Source organism: Protopterus annectens, chromosome 6.part0, assembly GCF_019279795.1.
Source record: "Protopterus annectens isolate FY-2018-M chromosome 6.part0, PAN1.0, whole genome shotgun sequence".
Taxonomy (NCBI): Eukaryota; Metazoa; Chordata; order Ceratodontiformes; family Protopteridae; genus Protopterus; species Protopterus annectens.
This window is the reverse complement of record NC_056737.1, coordinates 1,706,040,944-1,706,063,702: the sequence shown is the minus strand read 5'-3', so window position 1 is coordinate 1,706,063,702 and position 22,759 is coordinate 1,706,040,944. Positions and strand designations below refer to the sequence as shown.

At 40.0% G+C, this 22,759-nt stretch overlaps 1 protein-coding gene across 2 annotated transcripts in view; it reads right to left on the bottom strand.

The window, feature by feature from the left end:
* Positions 1-22,759, bottom strand: part of FAM117B (family with sequence similarity 117 member B) — a 1,541,712-nt gene that overhangs the window by 666,738 nt on the left and 852,215 nt on the right. For both annotated transcript variants that reach the window (XM_044075095.1, XM_044075096.1), the window contains exon 4: positions 1,465-1,578. In XM_044075095.1, coding sequence (XP_043931030.1) covers positions 1,465-1,578 — 114 coding nt within the window. The remainder of the gene's footprint in view (positions 1-1,464; positions 1,579-22,759) is intronic.

Sequence of the window (22,759 nt, the reverse complement as noted above, 5' to 3'; positions counted from 1 at the left end):
GAGTCTACAACAATATATACCCTGTATGCATCTACAGATCCACATTTTTGAAGAAAAAATGACATAAGCTTCAAGAAACAGCATCTTCAAGCCCTCTCCAGATTAACTTACAATGCTTGACTTCACTATACTTAAAAACTACCAAAATGCTTACATGTTGGCAAATGTACTTGATTGTTATTTTACTGTGGCACCTGCTACATACATGATTACTATTAGTTACGTTTGCAAATTGACAATAAAGGTTCACTGGAGCATCATACAAACGTGCTTCTGCAACAAAATGAAGCAATTAAATGACAGTCCCCCCAACACCCCGCTTAGTTTGACTTAAAAACACAGCTGCCAACACTGAGCTTGGTAATCATTCTGTGTTGCTATTATTCTGGACAACTACAACCTAGGATGACAATCCATGTCAAAAAGCCTAACAAAAAAACACTGCCCAATGAGTAAAACCTGCAGCAGGTAAAGAAGGCCCAATGACTACTCGCAAACCAGGTTAAAAACATAACATTGCAATTAAAACTGCAAAACAATTTTAATAATCATAAACTAAATGAAGCAAAATCATTTGCTATTCAATGACTGCACTACTGCAGATTCCAGCAGGATAAAATGAGGGAAGTAAATTATGCTAGTGATAGCTGGATGATTTTCCTTGCAGACATATGAAGTACCTGAACTCTTTCCTGAATTATAAAGCACTTCAGTGCCAAGCTATCCACACGATCTTTCAGCAGATATAGAAACACTTCTATAAAAATGCAGACAATTAAGCTGTACAGAAATAGGTTTATGCTCCAGTAAACGGTGAACTATTTGAAAGTCTTAATGAAGAATATATTATTCCACATCCTGACTGTGTGTACTTCAGTTAACTTATTTACAGCTTAATAAACCAAACCATTTGTTTTCTCTGTCCTACAGGCTGGCAAACTATTTGATTTATTTTTTACCAGGTAATGTTCCAAAAAGTACTTGTGTCTTGGGCATGGATGGCTTACATTCCCAAGTTAAAGACAAAAAACTTTGTAAGTGCATGTCAGTCCTTAACTTCTGTTCATTAACAGCAACACGCATTGCACTGTTCACCTATCGTGGACTTGGCTCACTGCCCATTCTCTTTCCTCTCCTTCTTATGTAGATCTGTGAGCTTTTGACTGTGTTTGCTATTTAAATGAAAATGTCTTTTGAGCATTTTTCTAATTAAAGAATCCTGAGAAGGATCCTGAAAAATCCTTACTCAGTCAGGGATCATAAAACTGCTCTAGCCAACAGCTTGATGCAAATGCAGAGCTTCTGGCTGACAACAAAATTTGAATATTAAATTACATAACAGGATATACTTTGTGTATGTTGATCTACTGACTGAATACATCTCAAATGTTTTAAATCCCATAACTCAAAAGCACTTTGGATCACTAACAGTAGCAATCACATAAAATACAGTACAACCCTTACCTGTGATTGGTTAATAGCTGCATGGTTGCCATGGAAAGGAGACTGGCGGTCTTTGTCTCGGTGATGCCTGCTGCTGTGCTTGCTGCGCTGCAGCTGCTGTCGCAACTTGGCAATCTGTTAAAGTCCAACAAAAGGAGAGAAAGTCAGGCATGTTACACATGAGAAACACAGAAACTGCATAAAACAAATCACCTTATGAAAAACAAAAAGCATGTACAAGACGTGGTAAACTGAAAGCATTTATAGCATCATTAACTCTGCACAGAGAACACCAGCAGTTTGTTTTGACTGTCCTTCCTAGACATGGTATTCACATCCGTCTAAATCAAAGTGTATGATGCTGAAGTACGTCAGTACCAACACAAAAAGCACACCTTCTATGGCCATTAACTATTAGTGCAACTTCCATGGGCATTACTCTGTACAAAGGAATAAAATGGCAAGTCCACAGAAAGGAAGACAGTGGCCCTGTCTGAGTGTTGCATTTATAAGAAAATGCCGTTTACAGTTAGCACTGAAAACATATTTTCAGCAGCCCTTCTTGTATTATTATACAGCTCTCTGTTCCCAATGTCAAGAAAAAAAATTTAATTAATAACTCATAACTCAGTGTTTCAACTTTGTGTGCAGTGGTTTGATGAACTCATCTTAAACTAAACACGTTTACTTTTCAATTTGGTTTTCACAGTTTGCAATATGTCTCTATAGTAAAACTGCATAATAAAACTGGTCTGCACCCTCCTAATGGCAGTGCTTTACTCAACATTACACTGATAATCCTGAAAATAAATCATGATACTGCAATAACAAAAGAAGGTGACTGATGGTGGGAGTCTTTCTCTAAGATACAAATGACATAAATCTGGTGGAAATTTACCAGTAGAATAAACCTACCAATCCCAGAAATACAGCAGCAAATGGTGACTGAGCAAGAAACATCGTTCTCCTCTTCATCAGCATAACCTGCTCAATGTGACTGACAGAGCCTTCAGGTGTTACTGTAAGAATTTCCTCAATACTTACATGATGAGCAATACAACTGCACTGATACGTGACCTCTATCTAGTACTGCTGGAAAGACTTACTAATTGTTGCAGATTCCCTAGTTATGCATATTAATATAATTTTCATATAATCTGTAAATATCTCAACAACTAAAAGTCATACACAAAGCTGCTTTGCCTCATGTAAGCCTACTTCAGGATGAACAAAAGTGATAATGACAGTATATGCATCTACTTATCTGTTCATGTTTTGTAATTTGTTTTAATTGGCAATTGTAACTTGTTTTAACAGGCATTTGTTTATCATGTTGAAAACTTCCTGAATATCTTGCTATTCATTCCACTATTCTGTTTTGCACTTTTACTAGAACTGATGCCCAATAGGCCCCAAGTGGCTGAAAAGGGTCTGAGGACCACCCCACTTACCTGGTTATCAAATGTAATTAATAAATAAAGTGTGTAACATATTAAAAAACATTACTTAAAGGGCTTATTGTGACTTACAAATCCATTTTAAGAATTAGAATCTAGTAAACACTACCAATATAAAGCCAAGGTTGTGTTGAACAGTTTCTTGTTCATACTTTTTTCATAGCACTTACAGTTCTAGAAGTATGAACATTTGTTTATAGTGTTAGCTCAATCCAATTTTGTTAAAAGGCTCACTGGAAGTTATAGTGTAACTATGCAGACCTCCAATGCAGGTAAAGAGATTAAAAGCAAAGCTGCACACATTTTCAGTTACATTCTTAAATCAATCTTTGTTGCTGTGGTTCTTAAATAAGGCATGTTACACCACAACAGTAATAAAAAAAAATCAAAAATGCAATCTCAGGTGGTCATATTAGTATGCAATTACTAGAAAGGGTCCTAAAATGCTGTATAAAAAGGGTGCCTCTTCAGATAACTCCTAAAGCAATACATCAGAAACACTGGGAAAAAAATGAGCTGAGCCCAGAGGGTTCAAACCAAAACAAAGGTATCAACTACAGTCATGAGACAGTTGAGCAGAATGGATGGAAAAGCCAGCAAGGCACAGAACACTCTTTTAAACAGGAGGGATTCTGGTCACATGCACTCAAACACAGTCACAAAAAATTTAAAAGTAATTCTACACTTGAAATCAGAGCTGTAGCTAGGCCAGGGTAAAGGGGACGGCTGTTCTGGGCACAAAGCCTTAGGGAGCACAATTGGGAGGTGCTGATGGTATGGTACCATACATGAAGCACTTAAGCACTTTAACTGTAACTGCATCAGAGTATCAACAGTCAAAAATTAGTTGATTGTGCTATTTGCAGTCATTGCTGAAGTGCTGAAGCACTAAGTGTGATACTGAACTGTAGCAAGATATCTCTTACATTTGTAGGAAGCAGTATGGTACAGTCTCAGCGGAGAACAGCTTAAGGTTTTTTTTTTTTGTCTACAAATTACTGCTGATGGGTGCACCTGATCAGGGAACTACTCAAGGCACCAGATAACCTAGCTCTGCTTGAAAGGAAGTCAGTGCAAAGGAAACAGGAACAGGCTACCTCAAAGCCATGGACCTGCTGCCAAGTTCTGCATACAATGTAACCTCTGGCAACACCATGATACGCTTCTTCAGTCAACACATAATTACCAGAAGCCATATTGGTGTAGCTGTCTCCTAGTTCCAAGTGAGTGGTAGATGTACGCAGGAACAGGATAAGCACTTCTTTTAAATATGACTTTGTTTTGTTTTGCAAATAACTACTGACAATAACAGTTTAAGGAATGTGATTTCTGATAACTGGAAAATACTAAATGGTAATGCAGAACTTGGAAGTCTTATCAACTCCCTAAAGTAATATCTGGAACATCAGGATACTACAGTGACCCATACAATTACCAACAAAAAAGAAGGGCATGTACAGGTGTGGTTTTGTAGCATATCTAGGTTTGTCTTGGAAGAACCTAATATTATTTTATCACATTTGTTCAGGGCTATAGATTTGAGGAAACATTTTAAATGCAACTCCTTTGGCTTAGTATATATTGCAATTTGTCCTCACTGAGAGGCTTTTTATGTGGGTATAACTACATGTAAATTATACAAAAAGGTTAAAGAACATTTGTACTCCATCAGAAGAAAAGAAGAAAACATGTTTTATTTAAGCATACTGCAGTATGTTCCTCTTTTAAAAAGTTTTATTTTAGTGCACTGGATAGTATTCCTTTGGATTACAGAGGTGGACACTACAAAAATTCTTTAGAAAAAAAAGGAAACATTATGGCAGATCAAAATACAAGCCAATACATTTCCAGGGCTTAATGAAACTATAAACATTAAATGTTTAATAGACAAAAATGTGTTGGTTACATAATTGTTTCTCTGACTGTGTAAGTTCTTTTATTGTTTTCATTACAGTTAGCTTTATATATTTTTTACGGTTAACTTGGAATACTATGTATTTAATTTATTTTTGATAAAAATACATATATTTGTATTAGAAAATAGGATTATAGGTTGATATTGTTTTATAAATACTACATTAAATTATTTAAAAATAACACCTTTATCTTATGCAATATTTGAAATGTGGCATTTATTGTATGTATGTCTTTAAATGTTTCATTGATTGTAACAATTAAGTGCTTTTACTGGTTGGCTATAATACAAACACATTGCAGTGTAGGAAGGCCTGTATTCTGAAGAAGCCCAGCAATGACTGATGGACGAAAGTGCTTAATATTTTAAACATTTCCTCGGTACTCGCTGTTGTGGCTGTTTTTTCTAGATGGTTGTTTTGTACATCTAGCCCACTCCCTCCATATTTGACTTTTGAACACTGAAATTATTAAATAAATTGGGAGACTATAAAGTACCAATAACTTGTGAAATAAGGCTTGGCAAGAAAACGTGACTGAAAAAGACTGGACTTTTTGACATTGTTAAATTTAAGGGTGGACTTAAAAACGTATATACAACTAAAGTGAAAAAAGTAACTATAAGTAAAACAATTTTTGTTCTATTTGTATAAAACATTTTATGATATAAGCAATGTCATACAGTAAAGCAGTTTTGCATAGTGTGTGGTCAGGATATTTTAAAAGGAGGTGGAGTCTTCACTGTCTGTTGTATGCATGAAAGATATAAAACAGTTTTTTTTTTTTTGTTAAGAAATCTTGGCTTTACAGCGTAGTATGAGAAGAAAGACTGGACAAAAGCTAGTATAAATTAATATGCTGTGATTCTGGGCTGCTGGGGTGGGAGGTGGGGGTAAAGGCTCACTGACTGTATTATATGTAGAATTAATTATTTTTTTTTAATTTTTAGAAGAATAGGTATCTAGAATAATGCCCTTGGCTTAAGCTATATACACAATGTTTCTGTAAGCAAGTAGACTTGAAAAATAAGAAAAAATGATGAAAGTAGTAAAAAAATACGTTTGTTGTACCTATAAAAATATTTTTTCCATTAGCAAATGTTCTCAGTGGGAGTCAAGAAGTCTGCAGCTGAAGTCAGCTGTATATTCTGTTCTGACAGCATCTGCTGTGTTGTTGATTGCTTTTTTCTCTCACTGTTGACTGCTTTTACATGAAAACCAGCTGTCTGCAGGTGCAAGTAATTAATCTTGGGAGTTCTGAATATTGTTTGCCGAGAGAAATGAAAAATTTAAAGATGCAATGGAAGCAGTTCAGTGAAAAATAAAGTTTGAAATTATGGGAAGTGAATAAGGGATAGCAGTCAGCCTAGAGAACAGTATACAATTTATATTATTTAAAGATGGCCAGTGCACTTTTTCCTTAGAGCTAAAAGTTAATGTTTTCTTAAAACATACAAGCAGTTTTTTCACATCTGGGAAGGGGAATAGAGATAAGAAAAGAATAGACTGCAATCAGTGGAAGTGGGGACATGGGCAGTAATATACGCTTAAGCATGCGTAACCTTATGTAATGCCTGTGGGTGCAGCTGTTCCTATTTAGAGGATTAAACTTCATTTATGTAAAGATATACAGTTTTGTGTGTTTTTTTAAGTTAACAAGGAATGGGGGTGTTCTGAAATTGTCTTTAGTTTTTTTGTTCAAGAGTTTTCATTAAAACAAAAAAGCTTGAAAAATCTGACAAGATCAAATGGAGATGAGAATAAACAACTGTATAAAAATGTGACCTGCCAAATATTAGTGTGTAAAGCTGGAAATACACATTCAAAAAAACTGCCATGTACAATAGGTGGGAACAACAGCTTTTTATTATAATGGCTATGCTATCCATATTATCTTGGAACATTAATGGCCTTACAAGTATAGACAAAAAGGAAATAGTACTGAATTATAGTAAGAAATGAACAGTGCAAATGGCAAACCTGCACTAAAGACAATTGGAAATAAATGATCATATGAAATTTACAAAGAATTTCAGGATGGAAATTTAGCAAAATATAAGGGAAAAAGGGAAAGGGCAAGTAATAATACTGCTTGCTAGAGGGCTCCAATAGTGATACAACAAGAAAAAAATACAATAATGGTAGGTTTATGGTGGTAAGAAGCTACCGGGAAGGGAGGAGGATTACAATGGTATGCATTTTATATTCTAAGAAAAACTGCTATTATGGTGGAGCTTAGTATCATCAATAATCAGCTTTCAGGTGGAAGCATTACTTTTACTTGGGGACTGGAACTTTGATTTGCAATACTGAGGATGCAACAAGGGGCCTAGAAAGGAAAATATAACAAAAATGATAGATTTCTGAATGCATTTAAGAAGATACTTGGTATGCAGGATGTGAATTCAGTAGCAGGATCTTGGACAGAATTTACAAATTATTTACCAAGGTAGAATAACTGGGCTAGACTGGACAGAAATCATGTTTCATAGGAGCATATACGTTTAACTGAAAGCGCTGATTAACATCTAATAACTTTTTCAGATCATGAATTAATAAAAAACAAGATAAAAAATTCAAGGTAATGAAATAAAAATGAGACGCTGGTGCTTCCCCACCTACTTGTTAAAAAGAAGAATTTAAGGAATGGTAGTTGAAATTATCTGAGAGTTACTAGGGAAGATGGAAATTTCTTCAGAAGTGACAGCTAGCGAGTGGGATATAATGAAAACGGTGTTTAAAATAGGGTTGAAATAAAAGACAGAGATACACGTTAAGTAATACGAATTATCTAGAGGTGCTGACAAAAGTTAAAGCATTACAGAATAAGGGGAATCTCAAAGAATAACAAGAAGCACAACTGCACACTGCTAAAGAGAAATAAGGAAGTATTTGTTTAATGTGCAAAAGTTCATAAAGACAAACTATTTTTGATAACTCCAGAGAAGACAAACTTTTAGCTCAACTTGGACAACAGAAAGTAGAAAGGGTATTAGCCAAACTTAGGGAGCCTATAGCAAGAAAAATAACCAGATATCCTGTACAGGTATGAGATATTTCAGAAATGTTATTAAAATCTGTATAAAGCAGAAAAATGTGAAAATCAAGAAAGAACACAAATGAATATACTTATGAAAGACTTAATTATACCAAGGCTGGAGGTAGACGAATAACAACAACGAACAAGATAGGAAGAGAGGAAAAGAGAAAAATGGTGATGTATAGTCAATTTACAGAAAAGTCTCCAGGAACAGATGATATTCCTATCAAAGTTTGGAAGTTAGGAGTGAAGAAAATTATAAATATCTAGAAGATTCTGTTTAACAGTATTTTAAATGAAGGAAAAGCACCAACATCTAGGAAGAAAGTGTGGTGGCTGCATTACCTAGAAAACCAAAATATGGGTTAAGACCCATCCGACGTGGCTTTCTACAGACCCATTTAAATTTTAAACCAAGATTATATAGACCCATTTCAATTTTAAACCATGATTATATTAAGTGTCTATATCTATATTAACCAAAAGAATGGCAAAGGGGTTTCCAAAATTGATACATATGGGTCAATGAGGTCTTGTGGAGGGGAGACAAACATTTGACAATATTAATAGATCAATGATGGTCTAAAATGTTGGATAATACTGCTGCTGCTGTAGGCAGGTCTTGATACAGAGAAAGCATTCAACACAGTAAGCTGGGATTTTATGAGTAGGACAATAGAAGCATTTGCATTACCTGATACAATAATCAGGTTAATTAGGAGGATATATGAACTATCTTGAGGCAAGAATTAATGTGAAGTGTTCCTCTCTGATAATTTATTTGATCAGAGGAATCCTCTTTTCCCTTTATTTCCTTTATATTTACGGCTACTGGAAGAGAAAGTAAGGGACTCAGAAATGCAATGACATAACTGGCACAAAAATCAAGAAGAGTTGGCTTTATTTTTAGATGATATTATTCGGTACCTGATAAACCCAGAAAAGCACATTTCATTGTGGAATATTTCAAATATTTTCATGATATAAAATTAATGAAGATAAAAAACAAAGGCCAAAGGCATAAATTATATACCCACATACAAATTGGGTCAGGAATACTTGGGGGAGAAATTCAAGTATTTAGGTATATGGATTAAAAAGGCTTCTGTTATGGCAGTTAAGGATATGTCAGAAGAGACTAAACAAAGGATAATAAAACTGAGAAACTGGAAGCTTTTGTTTACGGAAATGGATAGCAAGATACAAACACTGAAAATCATTTAGTCCTGTCAGGTTTATACATAGGTCAGGCATATTTTTATCCACCAGAAGAGAAGTTGTGGACATCTAATAAGGAATTGAAGGAATTTATCTGTGAGGGGAAAGTTAAGTGGGATAAGTTGATCCTTCCAACAAAACAAAGTGGTTCAAGACTACCTGACTTGAAGAGAGATTTTACAGCTAAACAGTTAAGGTGCATATGTGCAATACAAGCAGAAGGTTACAATTCAAAGTGGAAACGGATGATGATTAAGCGGGGGGGGGGGTCAAGAAATAAGGAGACTTTGGCAGCAGATCCCTAAGAACAGCAACCACCACCAGAGTATTACATTCATAAAGTAACAGAAAATACTTTAATAACTCAGCCAGTACAAGAATGGAGAAAGGAGATTTTGCTAATAGTGATGACAGCAAGTAGAGGTACAGAAAGCAGGCAAGAGAAGGTTGTTTACTACAGAAAGCTGGCAAAGGAACCAATGTTTTGGGAGCAAACAACTAGAAAGGGAAAGGAAATAGAGTGGGATGAGGCCAAAACTATGTTTGGACTGTAGGCTAGAGACTGCCTTCCCTATCAGGGATTGATAGACTATAGGCAGAGAGAAAGGGACATGGGAATAATAAGTGAAAGAACTGCTCTGGTAGAGTTTAGTTTAGTCTAGAATGCAAGCTGCAGTTAAAAGAGATAATTAGTAGGGCATATAAAACACTGCATAACTATAGAATCAATCAGAGGATGTTAGAAAAGATTGGGAAGATAGACTGCGGAAGCAATTTACAAGGGAAAAATGGGAGGACATATGCATGGCTCCAAAGTATGCAACAATGTCCACGCAATTTAGGATTTTTACATGGAAGTGTTAGCATACATACTTTTATACCAAAGCATTTTCCCTCAGGCAGACAGCAAAGGTTGGAGGTGTGACGGGGAAGAAAGAGGGAACGGAGAACATGTTTAGGGAGCATAATGAGTTGGCAGATAAGACTTAAAAATTCCCTACAGAGTGCTCTGTCAGAAATATTGGGTGGGCAAATGGTTGTAAATAAGGAAATAATTATTTTGAGCTGGGACAAGGATGTGAATTGCCAAAACATAATAAGGCCTTGTTAAGTTGAATTATGTTGGCTGACAAAAAAGCAATTACTAGAAAATGGAAATCTACCAAAGTATTGAATACTGTAACAGATAAAAGCACTTTAGGAAAGGGAAGGAGCAAATTAGATAGAACTACGTGGAAATTATGAAAAAAAAAAAAAAAAAACAGGAAAGAACTACATGGAAATTGTGGCAAACAATGTTCTTCTTTCGGCTTTTCCCTGTTAGGGATCACCATAGCGGAACTCCAGTCCGCTAATGATTGGCAGCAGACTTTTATGGTGCCGAGGTGCCAGCCCGACGCCCAACCTTCAATGAAGACACGCCCATTCACACACGTCTTTCGAATGACACTTGACCGCGGGCAGGACATGCAGACTCCACACAGAAGGCGCTCCACCCGAGAATCGAACGGGAGAACCTCTTGTTGTGAGGTGACAACGCTACCGCTGCACCACCACGGCTTAAAAATTGTGGTAAACAATGCATACAGAATAATGTTCAATAGGAGGAGTGAGATGATGGGTAGGTAGGAACTGAGCAAGTTATGTAATATCTGACTGATGAAAGTCAAAGAATGTAACATACGAGATGCATAATGTATGTAAATGGAAAATATAGAAATATGATTTGTTTTCTTTTCTATTAATGAATGTTTCTCTAGGTCTTAGGTGATAATTTTAATATAGATGTTTAAAAACAAGAAGCACTTTCCACCTTTACCTCATCTAATCATACTAATGAACAGAAACATCATGCTGGGAAGGCCCTTTCAATTATCCTCCCTGTCATATTTTCCCATCTTCTAAGTGCACACTGCAACACCTAGAGCATTAATTCCATTTTACTTTTAAATTTCTTGCCTAGTTCCTTGTACTGTCAACAAAGACAGTATAAGTGAGCTAGCTAGCAAGCTACAGCTCTGTACAGTTACTGCTTTCATTTCACATTTTTCAATGGGTACTCCTTGTTTGCATGTACTCACCTAAAGGTGAATAACAAACTTCCCTATAGCTTTTGAATACAACCCTAACCTCTGCATCATAAGTCTATGTATCCCTCTTCTAGATCAGAAAATACAAGGGACACAGGAACTCACCATTCCCAATGTCCTTGCACTTGCACTCCTTAAACAGTGCCTAAACTATCTGATACTAACTGACGATTTCCTCTTAGCTGCAGCCAATGGCAGTGTAACAGATGCAGACACTTTATCTAGAGGCAAAGCTCTCCACTCACAAAATGGTTAGTGAGTACCCCTCTTCCTTCAGCAGAAGTTACAGTAAGATATTAGGTTGTTCAATCCATCAAGTCCTCTGGTTTTGCTGGAACACATATCTAGAAATACCATGCCACATACACACTGTTATCAGGCACCAGTTACAAGGAAAGAAGTTAATAACTCCTAGATCTAACCTTAAAATTAAAGTAGAACATATATGAAAAACACTCAGAAGTGGTGACTCTACGATTAGATACAATAACTCTGAACTTACAGAACTGTACAAGGAGAGTGCCAGAGTCCTGTGTCCCTGAAGCTAAGATCAAGGAAGTCACTAAGGCCATTATACGTACCAAGCATTATGGAAATAACTTTGCCTTTGCAATTGTAGATACTGGAATCAATGGAAGTAGATGATTCTCTCTCCTAGTGATGCAAATGGCTAAACCTGGGCTTCTGAATGCCTTTATCCAGGCTGAGAATTCCATTACAGTCAGTGAAATCCTTTCTTCCTTCACCCAGGATGACACCTACATATACAGACAAGATTACTAGCTTCAGCTACTGGCTCTGATCATGGTGTCATAGGGAATTCAGTGCCTCTCCACTTGGAAAGATATGTATACAACCCACACCTGTTTTGCAACAGATTCATAGGTTTATAGATATTCTAAGGCCATGTCACCACTCATGCCTTACCTGTACCCTCCCTCAGGCTGGATCTTATTTATGAAGGAGACCCATACCAGTCACTCTTGGGAGTAAATTTGTGGATACCCATCCAATCATCTAGATTACGATAAAAGGAAGATGGTGAGTTGCAATGCTTGACATGTAGGGGAAAGTTTACTCCAGAAGTTTGGGAGGTGCTGGTTTAGAAACTTGTCTATCCATCATGTATCCTTTATCTGTTAGTGAACTTTAGGGCCCAGGTTCTAGTATTGATGGAGAAACTGGACTTGTGGAGACACAACAGGCCCATGACAATGAAGGTTCTAATGGTGTGGTAAGCAAGACAAAGATCTCTCCTCAAACATCTATAAGATACCAACTAAAGAGATTGAAATTCAAGACTTTCTTAGTAGCTTAGAGACTTTAGGCCTGTGAATGTTGTGATTAGAAGCCTCTGGGGTCTTTCCAATTGTTTGATATACTTAGGGAGACACATCCCAAAGGGGGAACTGTACTTACTAAGTGGCTCAGTGAATGCTGAGTATAAGGAGTGATTACCTCTTTAGACCTTGAAGGTATTATTCCTTTGGCAAGTAGCTGGGTTGAATTAACAAAACATTCCTGACAGCTGTTGTCACATATTGGTCAAAACAGGCAGTGAGAGAGAGAGAGAGCAATTAATCCAAGTAACTAGGTCCCTCACTACATTTTTATTTTGTAGTGGAGAGCTGCCTATACAGTATGATGAAGGGACGGGATGTCTACCAAAAGTGATACTACCACACTTTTTAGTATTTAGTTTGATCCTATTTTTTAGTAGAGATAGTTCATTCTGGAGGGTCTGGGTATCACATGGAGACTTAAATCCCCTCTCCAGTTTCAAGGATGGACTATACCTCCTCTCAAAAAAGGTTACAGAACTGAATAAGTTCTCCACAGTGCCTTTTTAGGGAGTGTAAAATTAATGTACATCCCAAACTAAAATGTGCATACAGCAATGCCTTCTACAACCACATCTGAAAATTAAAATGGAGTCCAGTGTGCAAGTTTAAAATGGCACTGCCATGACAGATATTTAGCTATCATACTAGCATAGCTATTAAGACCAAATTTCAGACCACAAAATGTGAATCCCCCCAATTTGTGCAACCAAAAGTAGTATAGTACATCCCCTTAAACACATGCTTAATAAAAAACTGGCTATGTCACTGGTACCTGGAAGTAGGTTACTGCAGTCTTACATCACACTGGAGACCCTTCCACAGTCTCCAATAATTACAGACTGATCAGCCTCACATGCATACTGTGCAAGAAGATGGAAACAATTATCACAGAACATAAGACAAAGGAAACCTTCTCCAAGACTTAACTCACTAGAACTTAATGAAGATAGCTTTTGCATACTTCACATCAAAATTTTGCTGAAAGTGTGACCACTACCCTGTACGAAAGTCTATTTCTACATGTAGCTAAACCTTAATCTGGCTAAAGAATTCAACATTACCTTACGACAGAATGATATATAAAAGTCAGGCATCTGAGGGTAAATGAAGGCATAACAACTCTGGACAATAACTGTCTACAAGCTCACACTACAGGTAAGAACAAATGGAATCCTATCCTCACATTCCATGTCACCAGTGGAATTCCCAAGGTTATGTACTGAGAACACTTTTCTGTTGGCATTTTCTCAATTTGCTGGACACCCTCCTCTCATCTTGCCTTCTTCCTGTCTCTCCCATATCTTCATCATTAAATCACCTTCTGTTTTCCTGCACGTGCCTAAACCATCACAATCTGTTCTCTTTTACCTTCTCTGGAAGTGCAGCTACTCTGGCTTTTGCTCTGATGTCCTCATTTCTTCTTCTGCCTCAGTGTAGATCCTACCACACACAGGCACCTGGACTACATCACCTCTGCTTCCTCAACTCCTCTGCATTCACTGCCCAAGTTTCTGTACCATACAGTAGTACTGGTCACAGCACTCTTTTGTACTCCTTACTTTTCAGTTTCCTTGACATTCTTCTGTCATACACTACAACTGGCACACTGTGTCAGTTGGCTGCAGTCTCTCTGATTCTAGCTCTGACTGCCTCATTCAATCATTCCTTCTCCTCAACCACACCTCCCACATACCTAAAGCTGTTAAGCTGCTCCACTGTCTTCCCTTCCATCTTAAATTTGCTGCCACGACAATGTCTTGTCTGTACTGTTTCATCCCATGTGCCTTCTGTTCTGCATTCCATTCTTCTATCATTTGCTTAAATTCCTGTTGACAGTCTGCTTGTAATGTCACATTGCATACAGCAGCTTTGATGAACTGTTCTTTCTCAACATGTTTGCTAATGAAGTCCATCAGTATGAACAGCAGTGGGATCAAAGGTGATCCCTGATTCATCACCACCACCAGGAACTCTTAGCCTCTTTTGTTAGCCAACCAGTACTCCTTCTTAGGTTAGTCTGCTATCTCCCACATTTTCCTGCACTCCTCCTTTCCTTTGATAACTTCCAGAACTTCTGCTTTCCACCAACAGGTTTCCTTATGGACCTTATTTCCAAATCTGGCTCAGACACGTACCTGTTACATAACCTTTTCACATGCTGTTTTGAAAGACTGACATTCTTCTTTTTCAATTCAACCTATTTCCTCTTAATCCTGAGATACAAAAGTCCTCAATATTTCCTTGAACCTTTATGCTTTCACTCCAGTTACTGAGGATGAGTTTGCATCTCTGATTTTACCCGAATGACCTTTCAAAGAAAACAGACAATGGAAACCTTGGAAGCACTGTCGTTAAATCTCCTGAAATCACTTTCTCTTTAAACAGCACTTGTTACTACACTCACAAGAGAATTAACTACCTTGCCTTCAATGTAAAAAAAATCCAGCTCTGGGATACTTGGTAAAATTCCCTACAAACTTTACAGGCTACTGATGAGCAACAACTAAAGTGGACCTTGGTGTCGTTGGTGATGATTACTTTTCATTTGATACCAATACAGCTATCACCCACAAAACCCGCGGTGGTGGTGCTGCGGTAGTATTGTCGCCTCACAGTAAGACGCTGTCCAGTTCGATTCTCAGCTAGAGCGTCTTCTGCGTGGAGACATGCGTGAATGGGCATACCTTCGTTGAAGGTTGTGCGTCAGGCCTGGCAAGCCGGTACGTAAAAATCAACTGCCAATCATTAGCGGACCGGAGTTCCGCTGTGGCGACCCCTAACCGGGAAAAGCCGAAAGTCACAAACAAACAGCTATCACCCACAAAGCATACAGAGCTGCCCACCTGATCCTAAATACAATCATACCACAGAGGTAACTCGACACCATATACAGCTCTTATCAGAGTACTTGCAGAATGCTGCACCCTGTTCAGTAACCTACTCGCATATCATCTGGTGCATATGGAGAAGCCATGGACTACAGCAGCTGTCCCTCTTCTCTATATCCCACACTTTGTTAGAGGAGACCTACGCCTGACATGCAAAGCATTAAAGGACCGTTAATATTTGAAACCCTTTGAATAGCATACTACCCCTCTCATGACCTGAACACCCCCATCAGAAATTAATATCAAACACAGCATGAAATATGACAACTTATCTTATCTCACAGATTCCCATGCCTATGGAATAAACTTTCCTTCCGAGTTACACCTGCCCACCAACTGGTATCCTCAAAAAGGAAATGACTAAACTGGCATTAGCATGTTCTAACATGGAATCTATCACATCATGTCCCTTAATGGCCAATAAGCCTTGAGTTTGTTGACATACCCTATAACTCTTGGACATAAACTCCAACCTTGATCCTTATAAACAATAAAGTGGGTAAGGACAGCAGCTGTGCAAGGCTTTGCAGTGGATTAAAACACCAGGTCAACAATCTTTAACTCGCTCACAGATATCAACAGTAAGTATAGCTTCTACACAGCCCTAAACTGGACTGGGTCTAAGCAATCCATATACTCCACAGGAAATGAGAGGCACAGCTAGGCATCATCAGTGCAGAGCTAGTCTGGAAACCACTGAATCAAACTAGGTTACAGAATGCACTATACACTGTCAACTAGGTTAGCCCTACCAGGCCAATAGCCTCCTTTTCAGGGGAGACCAGAGGTGGTATTCAAACTAACTAGGGGAAATTTGGTCAGGACAAATAGGAGCTTTCCCTTCTCTTTTTGATAAGTACTGTGGGATCTTTTACATGCACCTGAGATGCATTTGAGCTACCACCAACTAAGGCAGATGGGGCCTTGGATTAAAGTCTCACCCACAAGATGGTATACCACAGGAGTACACAGCACCTTCAGTTTTGGTACTGGAAAATGAATCTAACTACTTGGTGTAGGAACAGAACCCACAATCTTCTGTAACAAAGGTGAATATACTACCTACTGAGTGACTGCTGGAGTATGAAGGCTTGTCAACCAAAAGTAGATAAGAGAAGACTTAAATCTAGAAACCGCCCTTTGAATGTACCCTGAGACAAACAAGAGGCAAAACCATCAAGGATTTTACAGGTCTTGAGCATTCTGGAATGAAGACTTCCTTTAGAACAGTAAGAAACATACCAGTCTGCAGAGAAGACTAGACAATTCTGAAAATAAACGGCTCAAAGCAAAGCATCGGTAACCTAGTCTGGCATGGGTCTAGTGCATAAGTACTGGAATGCATATATGGAAGTACCGCTGGTAATTCTGCAAAGTTTAGGACATCAAACCTATTCCAAGTCCAGTCTGGCAAACCTGTATCACTGGCAAATGTAAGCCTGCTATGCAATCCAAGAAATATATCCTGGCTACCTGAAATCACCATATCTGTGAAGAACTGAACAACTAATTCACAGTTATTTGAAGCAAAGGCCTTTCAAGTGACCAGATACTCCACACTGCTCAGCTACTGGAAACAGCACAGGTAAGTTACTCAAAATCAGAAATTCCCTACACGAGCAACATGCTTTCCTGCAGGAGGAGATCTCTGATTGCTTCCTGGAATAATGCAGGTCCAGCACCAATCTTTTCTTCAAACATCTTGGAAGTTACAGTTCACTACAGAATACGTTTCACTGTTTGAGAACTGGCTATTGCCAGATTCACTCAAAAAAGACAAAAATGTGGAAACTAGATATTCATTTACCCATCTAACTCTTAACCAGGTAAGCTGGTTGTCCCAAGAGCTCTTTTCTGCCACAACTCGAGCTCAAAATGACAACCATAAACACAGTTTAAACAGTGCAAAACTGACATGGAATAAAATTTGCACAAAAGGTGCACTGAAGAGTTACTGGGTACACAACAAAAGATACTTGGAACCAAAGCAACACAGCTATCTGTACAATATATCAAAGAGCAACAATATAAAGAAGTTATGTACTCACCATAAGGTTCCATCTATGTTGTTGATCTTCATTCATTCATTCTTGATGAATGGGACTCTGTTCCAATCTTCAGAACCGGCTTGGTCGTTATACAGCTCACGCCAGCCAAAAAACTCTTGAGATAAGATGCTACTCACAATGCCACTCTCTCCATTACCTCAGATCAAGTTAGCAGACTATAGCAAGAGTGTACACAAAAGTTGTAAGTAGAAGCAATGTCCAAGGTAAAAAATCCTATGGAAACCAAGGACAAGGGTTTGATCCTCCAGGAAATCTACAGGATGGGGAAGGTAGGTGGGATGTCAAGAATGAATGAAGATCAACAACACAGATGGAACGTTACGGTGAGTACATACCTTCTTTATCTGATGTTGTCAATCTTCATTCATTCTTGACGAATGGGACAGAGTCCCCAGCTACTTCAGTCTCTGGGTGGCATTATGGAAGGATATTCTTGACAATCATAGAGCCAAAGGATGCGCTTCCCCTGGAGACCACATCCAATTTGTAATGAGTGATAAAGGTATGAGGCGTAGTCCAAGTTGCAGCTGTACAAATTTCATCCATAGAATCTTTTGAATGAAAAACTGCTGATGTGGCAACTGATTTGGTTGAATGCGCTTTAACAGGTGCAGGTAACTTTTGGTTATGTGCATAAATAAAGGTAACACAAGCGCTCAGCCATTTACATAAGGTCACTTTTGATACAGCTTGTCCCACCATTGGACCAGAAAAGGAAATAAATAACTGATCTGATTTCCTGGACTCTTTAGCCCTGTTCAGGTAAAAACTTAGTTGCCTATTTACTTCTAGTAAGTGTAAGCAATATTCACTTTTGTTGGAAACTGATAACTCAATAGTTTGATTAATATTGGATTCAAAGAGCACCTTAGGAAGAAAGGAAGGGTTAGTTCTCAATGACTCCCTGTCTGATATACGGGGGTTACGCACAAAATGTCTGGATCCCAGGGACTCTTCTGGTGGAAGTGAAAGCTACTACAAAAAGAGTTTTCCAGGAAAGGAATTTGAGATGGCAAGTAGCTGCTGGTTAAAAGGGAGGTAGTACTAAAGATTGCAAAACCAAGGTTAGATCTGATGGAGCTAAGGGATCTTTCTTTTAGACGTAAGGCACCTTTGAGAAAGACCTTGCATAGGCAATGGGAAATTAAAGAATAGTCATTGTATCCATTGTGAAAATTCGAAATGGCTGTCAACTGAACTCTAATGGTGGAAGCAGAAGTTCCTTGGTCAAAAAGGGCGGCTAAAAATTCTGAAAATTTCTCAACTGGTGCCAAAAAAGGGTCTAAATTGTTTTCAGAAGCCCAAATCGAAAATTTCTTACATTTACTAGACTAGAGTCTCCTGGTGGAAGGTCTAATGGAAGCCTGAAGAATCTTTTGTACAGGGTAAGTTATATTATTCTGCCTGGTGACTAATGGAATTGGAGGAATCAAGCTGTGAGCTTGAGAGAGCATAGATCGGGATGCACCATTCCCTGCGGGAGAGACAGGGGGTCTAGAACTGGGTCCAGAATCCACAGATGGTAAATCAACTGAAGCCACAGAAAGGGGAACCTAATTTGCCTGTGCCAGAAAGGGGCAATGAGAATCACTTTGCTTTGCAACCTTTGGGCTTTCTTTAGGAAGAGGGGTATGAGGGGAAATGGGGGTAAAGGCATAAAGAAGACCTGAGGGCCAAATCGAGAAGGAGAGAGTCTCTCGGGGACTCCTCCCTGGGGATTAGGGCAAAGTAGCTGCTGCTGCACTTGTTGGTTGGGGATGCACAGAGATCGCAGGAAGGCTGGCCCCATCGGTGAAAGATTTCCTTTGCCACTATGAGATTGAGACCACTTGTGAGGCAGTAGAATGTGCCTGTTAAGCTTGTCCACTATCACACTGGAACTCCCCGGAATATGCTTTGCCACAAGAAAGCGGAAGGAAGATATCACTCTGAGAGATTCTCGGCAAAGGGGGTAGGATTTGGTTCCACCCTGTTTGCTGATGTACCATACCACTGACATGTTGTCTGACTGGTTCCCAATTGTTCCCAGAGGAAGAGCAGATTGAAAGGTTGCACTGCTCTCATTTCCAGGACACTGATGTGTAAGTTAGTCTCTTGTGGAGACCAAGAGCCTTGGAATGTTCTTCCCAGATACCCCGACACAAATCGTCTGGGAGGCGTCTGTGGTCACTATGCCCTTGGATTGCGGGGAATCAAAGGGACAGCCCATTAAGATTTTTTCTGACTGCATCCACAAGCATAGATCCTTTTTGCAACTTCCTGTTACTAAGATCGGGTGAGTCATCGGATGAGACAGAACGGACCATTGGGAGACCAGAAGCCATTGAAGTATCCTCATGTGAAATCTTGCCAAGGGAAGCAAGGTGATGGCTGCCCCCATACATCCTAGTGCTTGAAAGACAAGTAGAGTGGGCACTTTAGCTCTATTTAAGACCCTATCTTTTGAAGCCTGTGAAAGGGTAGAGAAGCTATACACGAAACTGTGTTGAGGCGGGCACTTATGAATTCTAGGTCCTGACTGGGACACAACTGTGACTTCTCGTTGTTGACTGTTATGCCCAGGGCACTGAACAAGTATATGATGAAGTCTGTGGCTTGAAGCAGTAGATACCTGGTAGGGGCAGTGAGACAGTTTAGATAAGGAAACACTCTGAATCCATGTAGTCTTACGTGAGCCGGGACTGCTGCCATGCATTTGGTGAACACTCTGGGGGCTGTAGTGAGGCTAATGGGCAGTGCTCTGAACTCATAATGACTGGCTCCTAACCAAAAGTGGAGATACCTTCTTGAGCATTTGTCCAACTTTATGTGGTAATACGCATCTTGAAGGTCTATAGAGCACATCCAATCATTTTCCCCGAGAAAGGGGAGAGGAGACTGAACTGGGACCATCCAGAATTTTGTCTGCTGAACAAACATTCAGAAGGCTGAGGTCCAATATCGGCCTCCAGTCCACGACTTCTTTGGCACTAAAAAGAACCTGGCGTAAAATCTGGATCCTATCTGGTCTGGTGAGACTTCTTGGAAGACTCTTTTTTTCTAGCAGCTTTTGAACTTCTACTATGGTTACTTGATCCCTCTGATTGGGTGGAACACCGGGGACTGTTCTCAGTGATCTCGGGAAAAAAGTGAAGGGCATATGACAGCCTCTGGTAATGATTCTCTGCACCCAGGTATCGGATGTTATTTGTCGCCAGGCTGTTAAGTGCAGTGAGAGTCTTCCCCCAACTGCCTCCAGAGTTAAGCAATCGGGCCTCCTTTCAGGAGGGTTGTCCAGAGATAGAGTCTCTGGAACCCTGGTTCATGGGCCACCTCTGCCTCGTAGTCAGCATCTTCCATCTGAGCCCCCCCCCTCTGCCCAGAGGGGAAAAGTTGCCACGTGTCCTGGAAAGGTCCCTGGGACTTTTTGAACCACATCTTTCCATTACTCTGATTCCTGGAGTAGGATCACTGAGGAATAGAAAAACGAATGCCTACAGCAGACAGGGTCTTTCCATCCTTCTCATATCTGGCTTGTGTGGCCTTCACCTTGGGCCTGAACAAAGATGATCCATCAAAAGGAGCACTGACAAAGGAAGACTTGAAGGGCTCCATGAATTCACACAAGCGCACCCAGGCATGGCACCTTATGGCAACACAGGAACCTGCTGCTCTGGTCGTGCTTCTGGCTGCATGTGCAATAAGCCACATGGACAAGTTCGATATAGGCTCCAGAATGGGTAGCTGAGAAGCAACCTTATCCTGCAAATCCTTAAGAAACCGCTCCAGTGAGAGTATCCCATAACTCTTTAATCAGATCTCGTTGGAGTCTAGTAAAATGTGCTATAAAGTTCAAGGATCCTGAGTGTGAAGGTCGATGAAGCGTAGACCCGCTTTCCAAATCTGTCCATTGTTCTAGATTCCTGGTTAGGAGGATGTACAGTAGGACTCTCATCGACGAGTTCCTTCGTGATGGCAGTCGCCACCACCATGGCATCTACCGCTAAACTCTTGGCCCAATATTGGTGGTCCTCCGGTGGAGAAATAATTTTGTCTGGTCTCCAGGGTCAGGCTCTACGGAATCAGGAGCTTTCCAAGCCTACTGCACGAACAGCTTAATAAGATCATCAGCAGGTGGGGTCACTCAGGAAGTAGATGGGCGAGCACTGAACACTTGCAAGTACACGGATTCCTCTGAGGTCAAGTCTTGGGGTTTCCAGTTACTCCTCTGCTTGAGGATCTTTAGGATGTTTCTAAAGGAGACATCTTCAGGGGGGGTGACTGAGGGGAACCTTTCCCGTCATCAAAATCCATGTCCTCAGTGACAGATTCTTCCGGGAAATCTAGGTGCTTCCTCTTGCACGTCTTCTTATGGGGGGGGGAGGTTCCTCAGTGGGATTCTTTGAGGAAGACTCCTAAGAAGAGGGGCCTTGTACAGGGGTAACTTGAAGCTTTGGTGCTCACTGTCCTGTCGTGGAGATTGGTGTCAGCTCTGGACTAGAAGATATGGCTATGTGACACACCAATGCAGGAGGAACCAGTTGAGAGCCTGGAGAGGCTAAAGCTCTCTCCATAAGAGTGGGAGCCCGGAACCGAAAAATACTACCTCGGAACCGAGGTCACACCCCGCATAGAGATTCTGCCCTCTGAAGCAGGAGCCTGGGAAAGACCTGCAACCGACAAAATTCCCGAGAGCCAAGGTCATCTCCACATAAAAAAACAGGAGCCACTCCAAGATGCTCAGAACTGGCAGTGGTGTCTCGGTCCAGAGAATCTGCTGCTTCTGAGGAGGGAACCAAAGAAGTCAGAGCAACATCCGGTGCAGAGCTAGGGATGCCTAACGGTACTGAAACAGCTGGCACAGGGGGAATCAAAGTGCTGGGCTCCGAAGCTCTGGTGGAAGTCAGAGGAGGAGATAGTGTAGGAGTCCTTGGAAAAGACACCCCAACTCCAGGAGGAAAAGTGCCCTGAGAAGGGGCAGGAATACCTCTGGCCGCCAACAGCCGATCCACCAATCTCACAAGGTCTACCTTGGACAGAATCCCGGGGGAACAACCGGATAATTCTGAAGGAGACTCAGGTCACTCCAGAAAGGGACTGGGCAACTGGCCTGCAAAGGGGTCTATGGAAGATGAATACCTCATCCCGGGAAAAGGTTTCGGATCTGGTTTTGGCACAGAGGAGTTGGGCAGAGCCTGTTGAGGCACAGCTGGAGAGGTCAGCACTGAGACGGAAACTAAAGATGCCGGTGCTGAAGGCACTGTAGCAGCAGTAGTTGGTGCAGAGGATTCTTGAAGTTGTAGCTTCAGTACCTTTGCT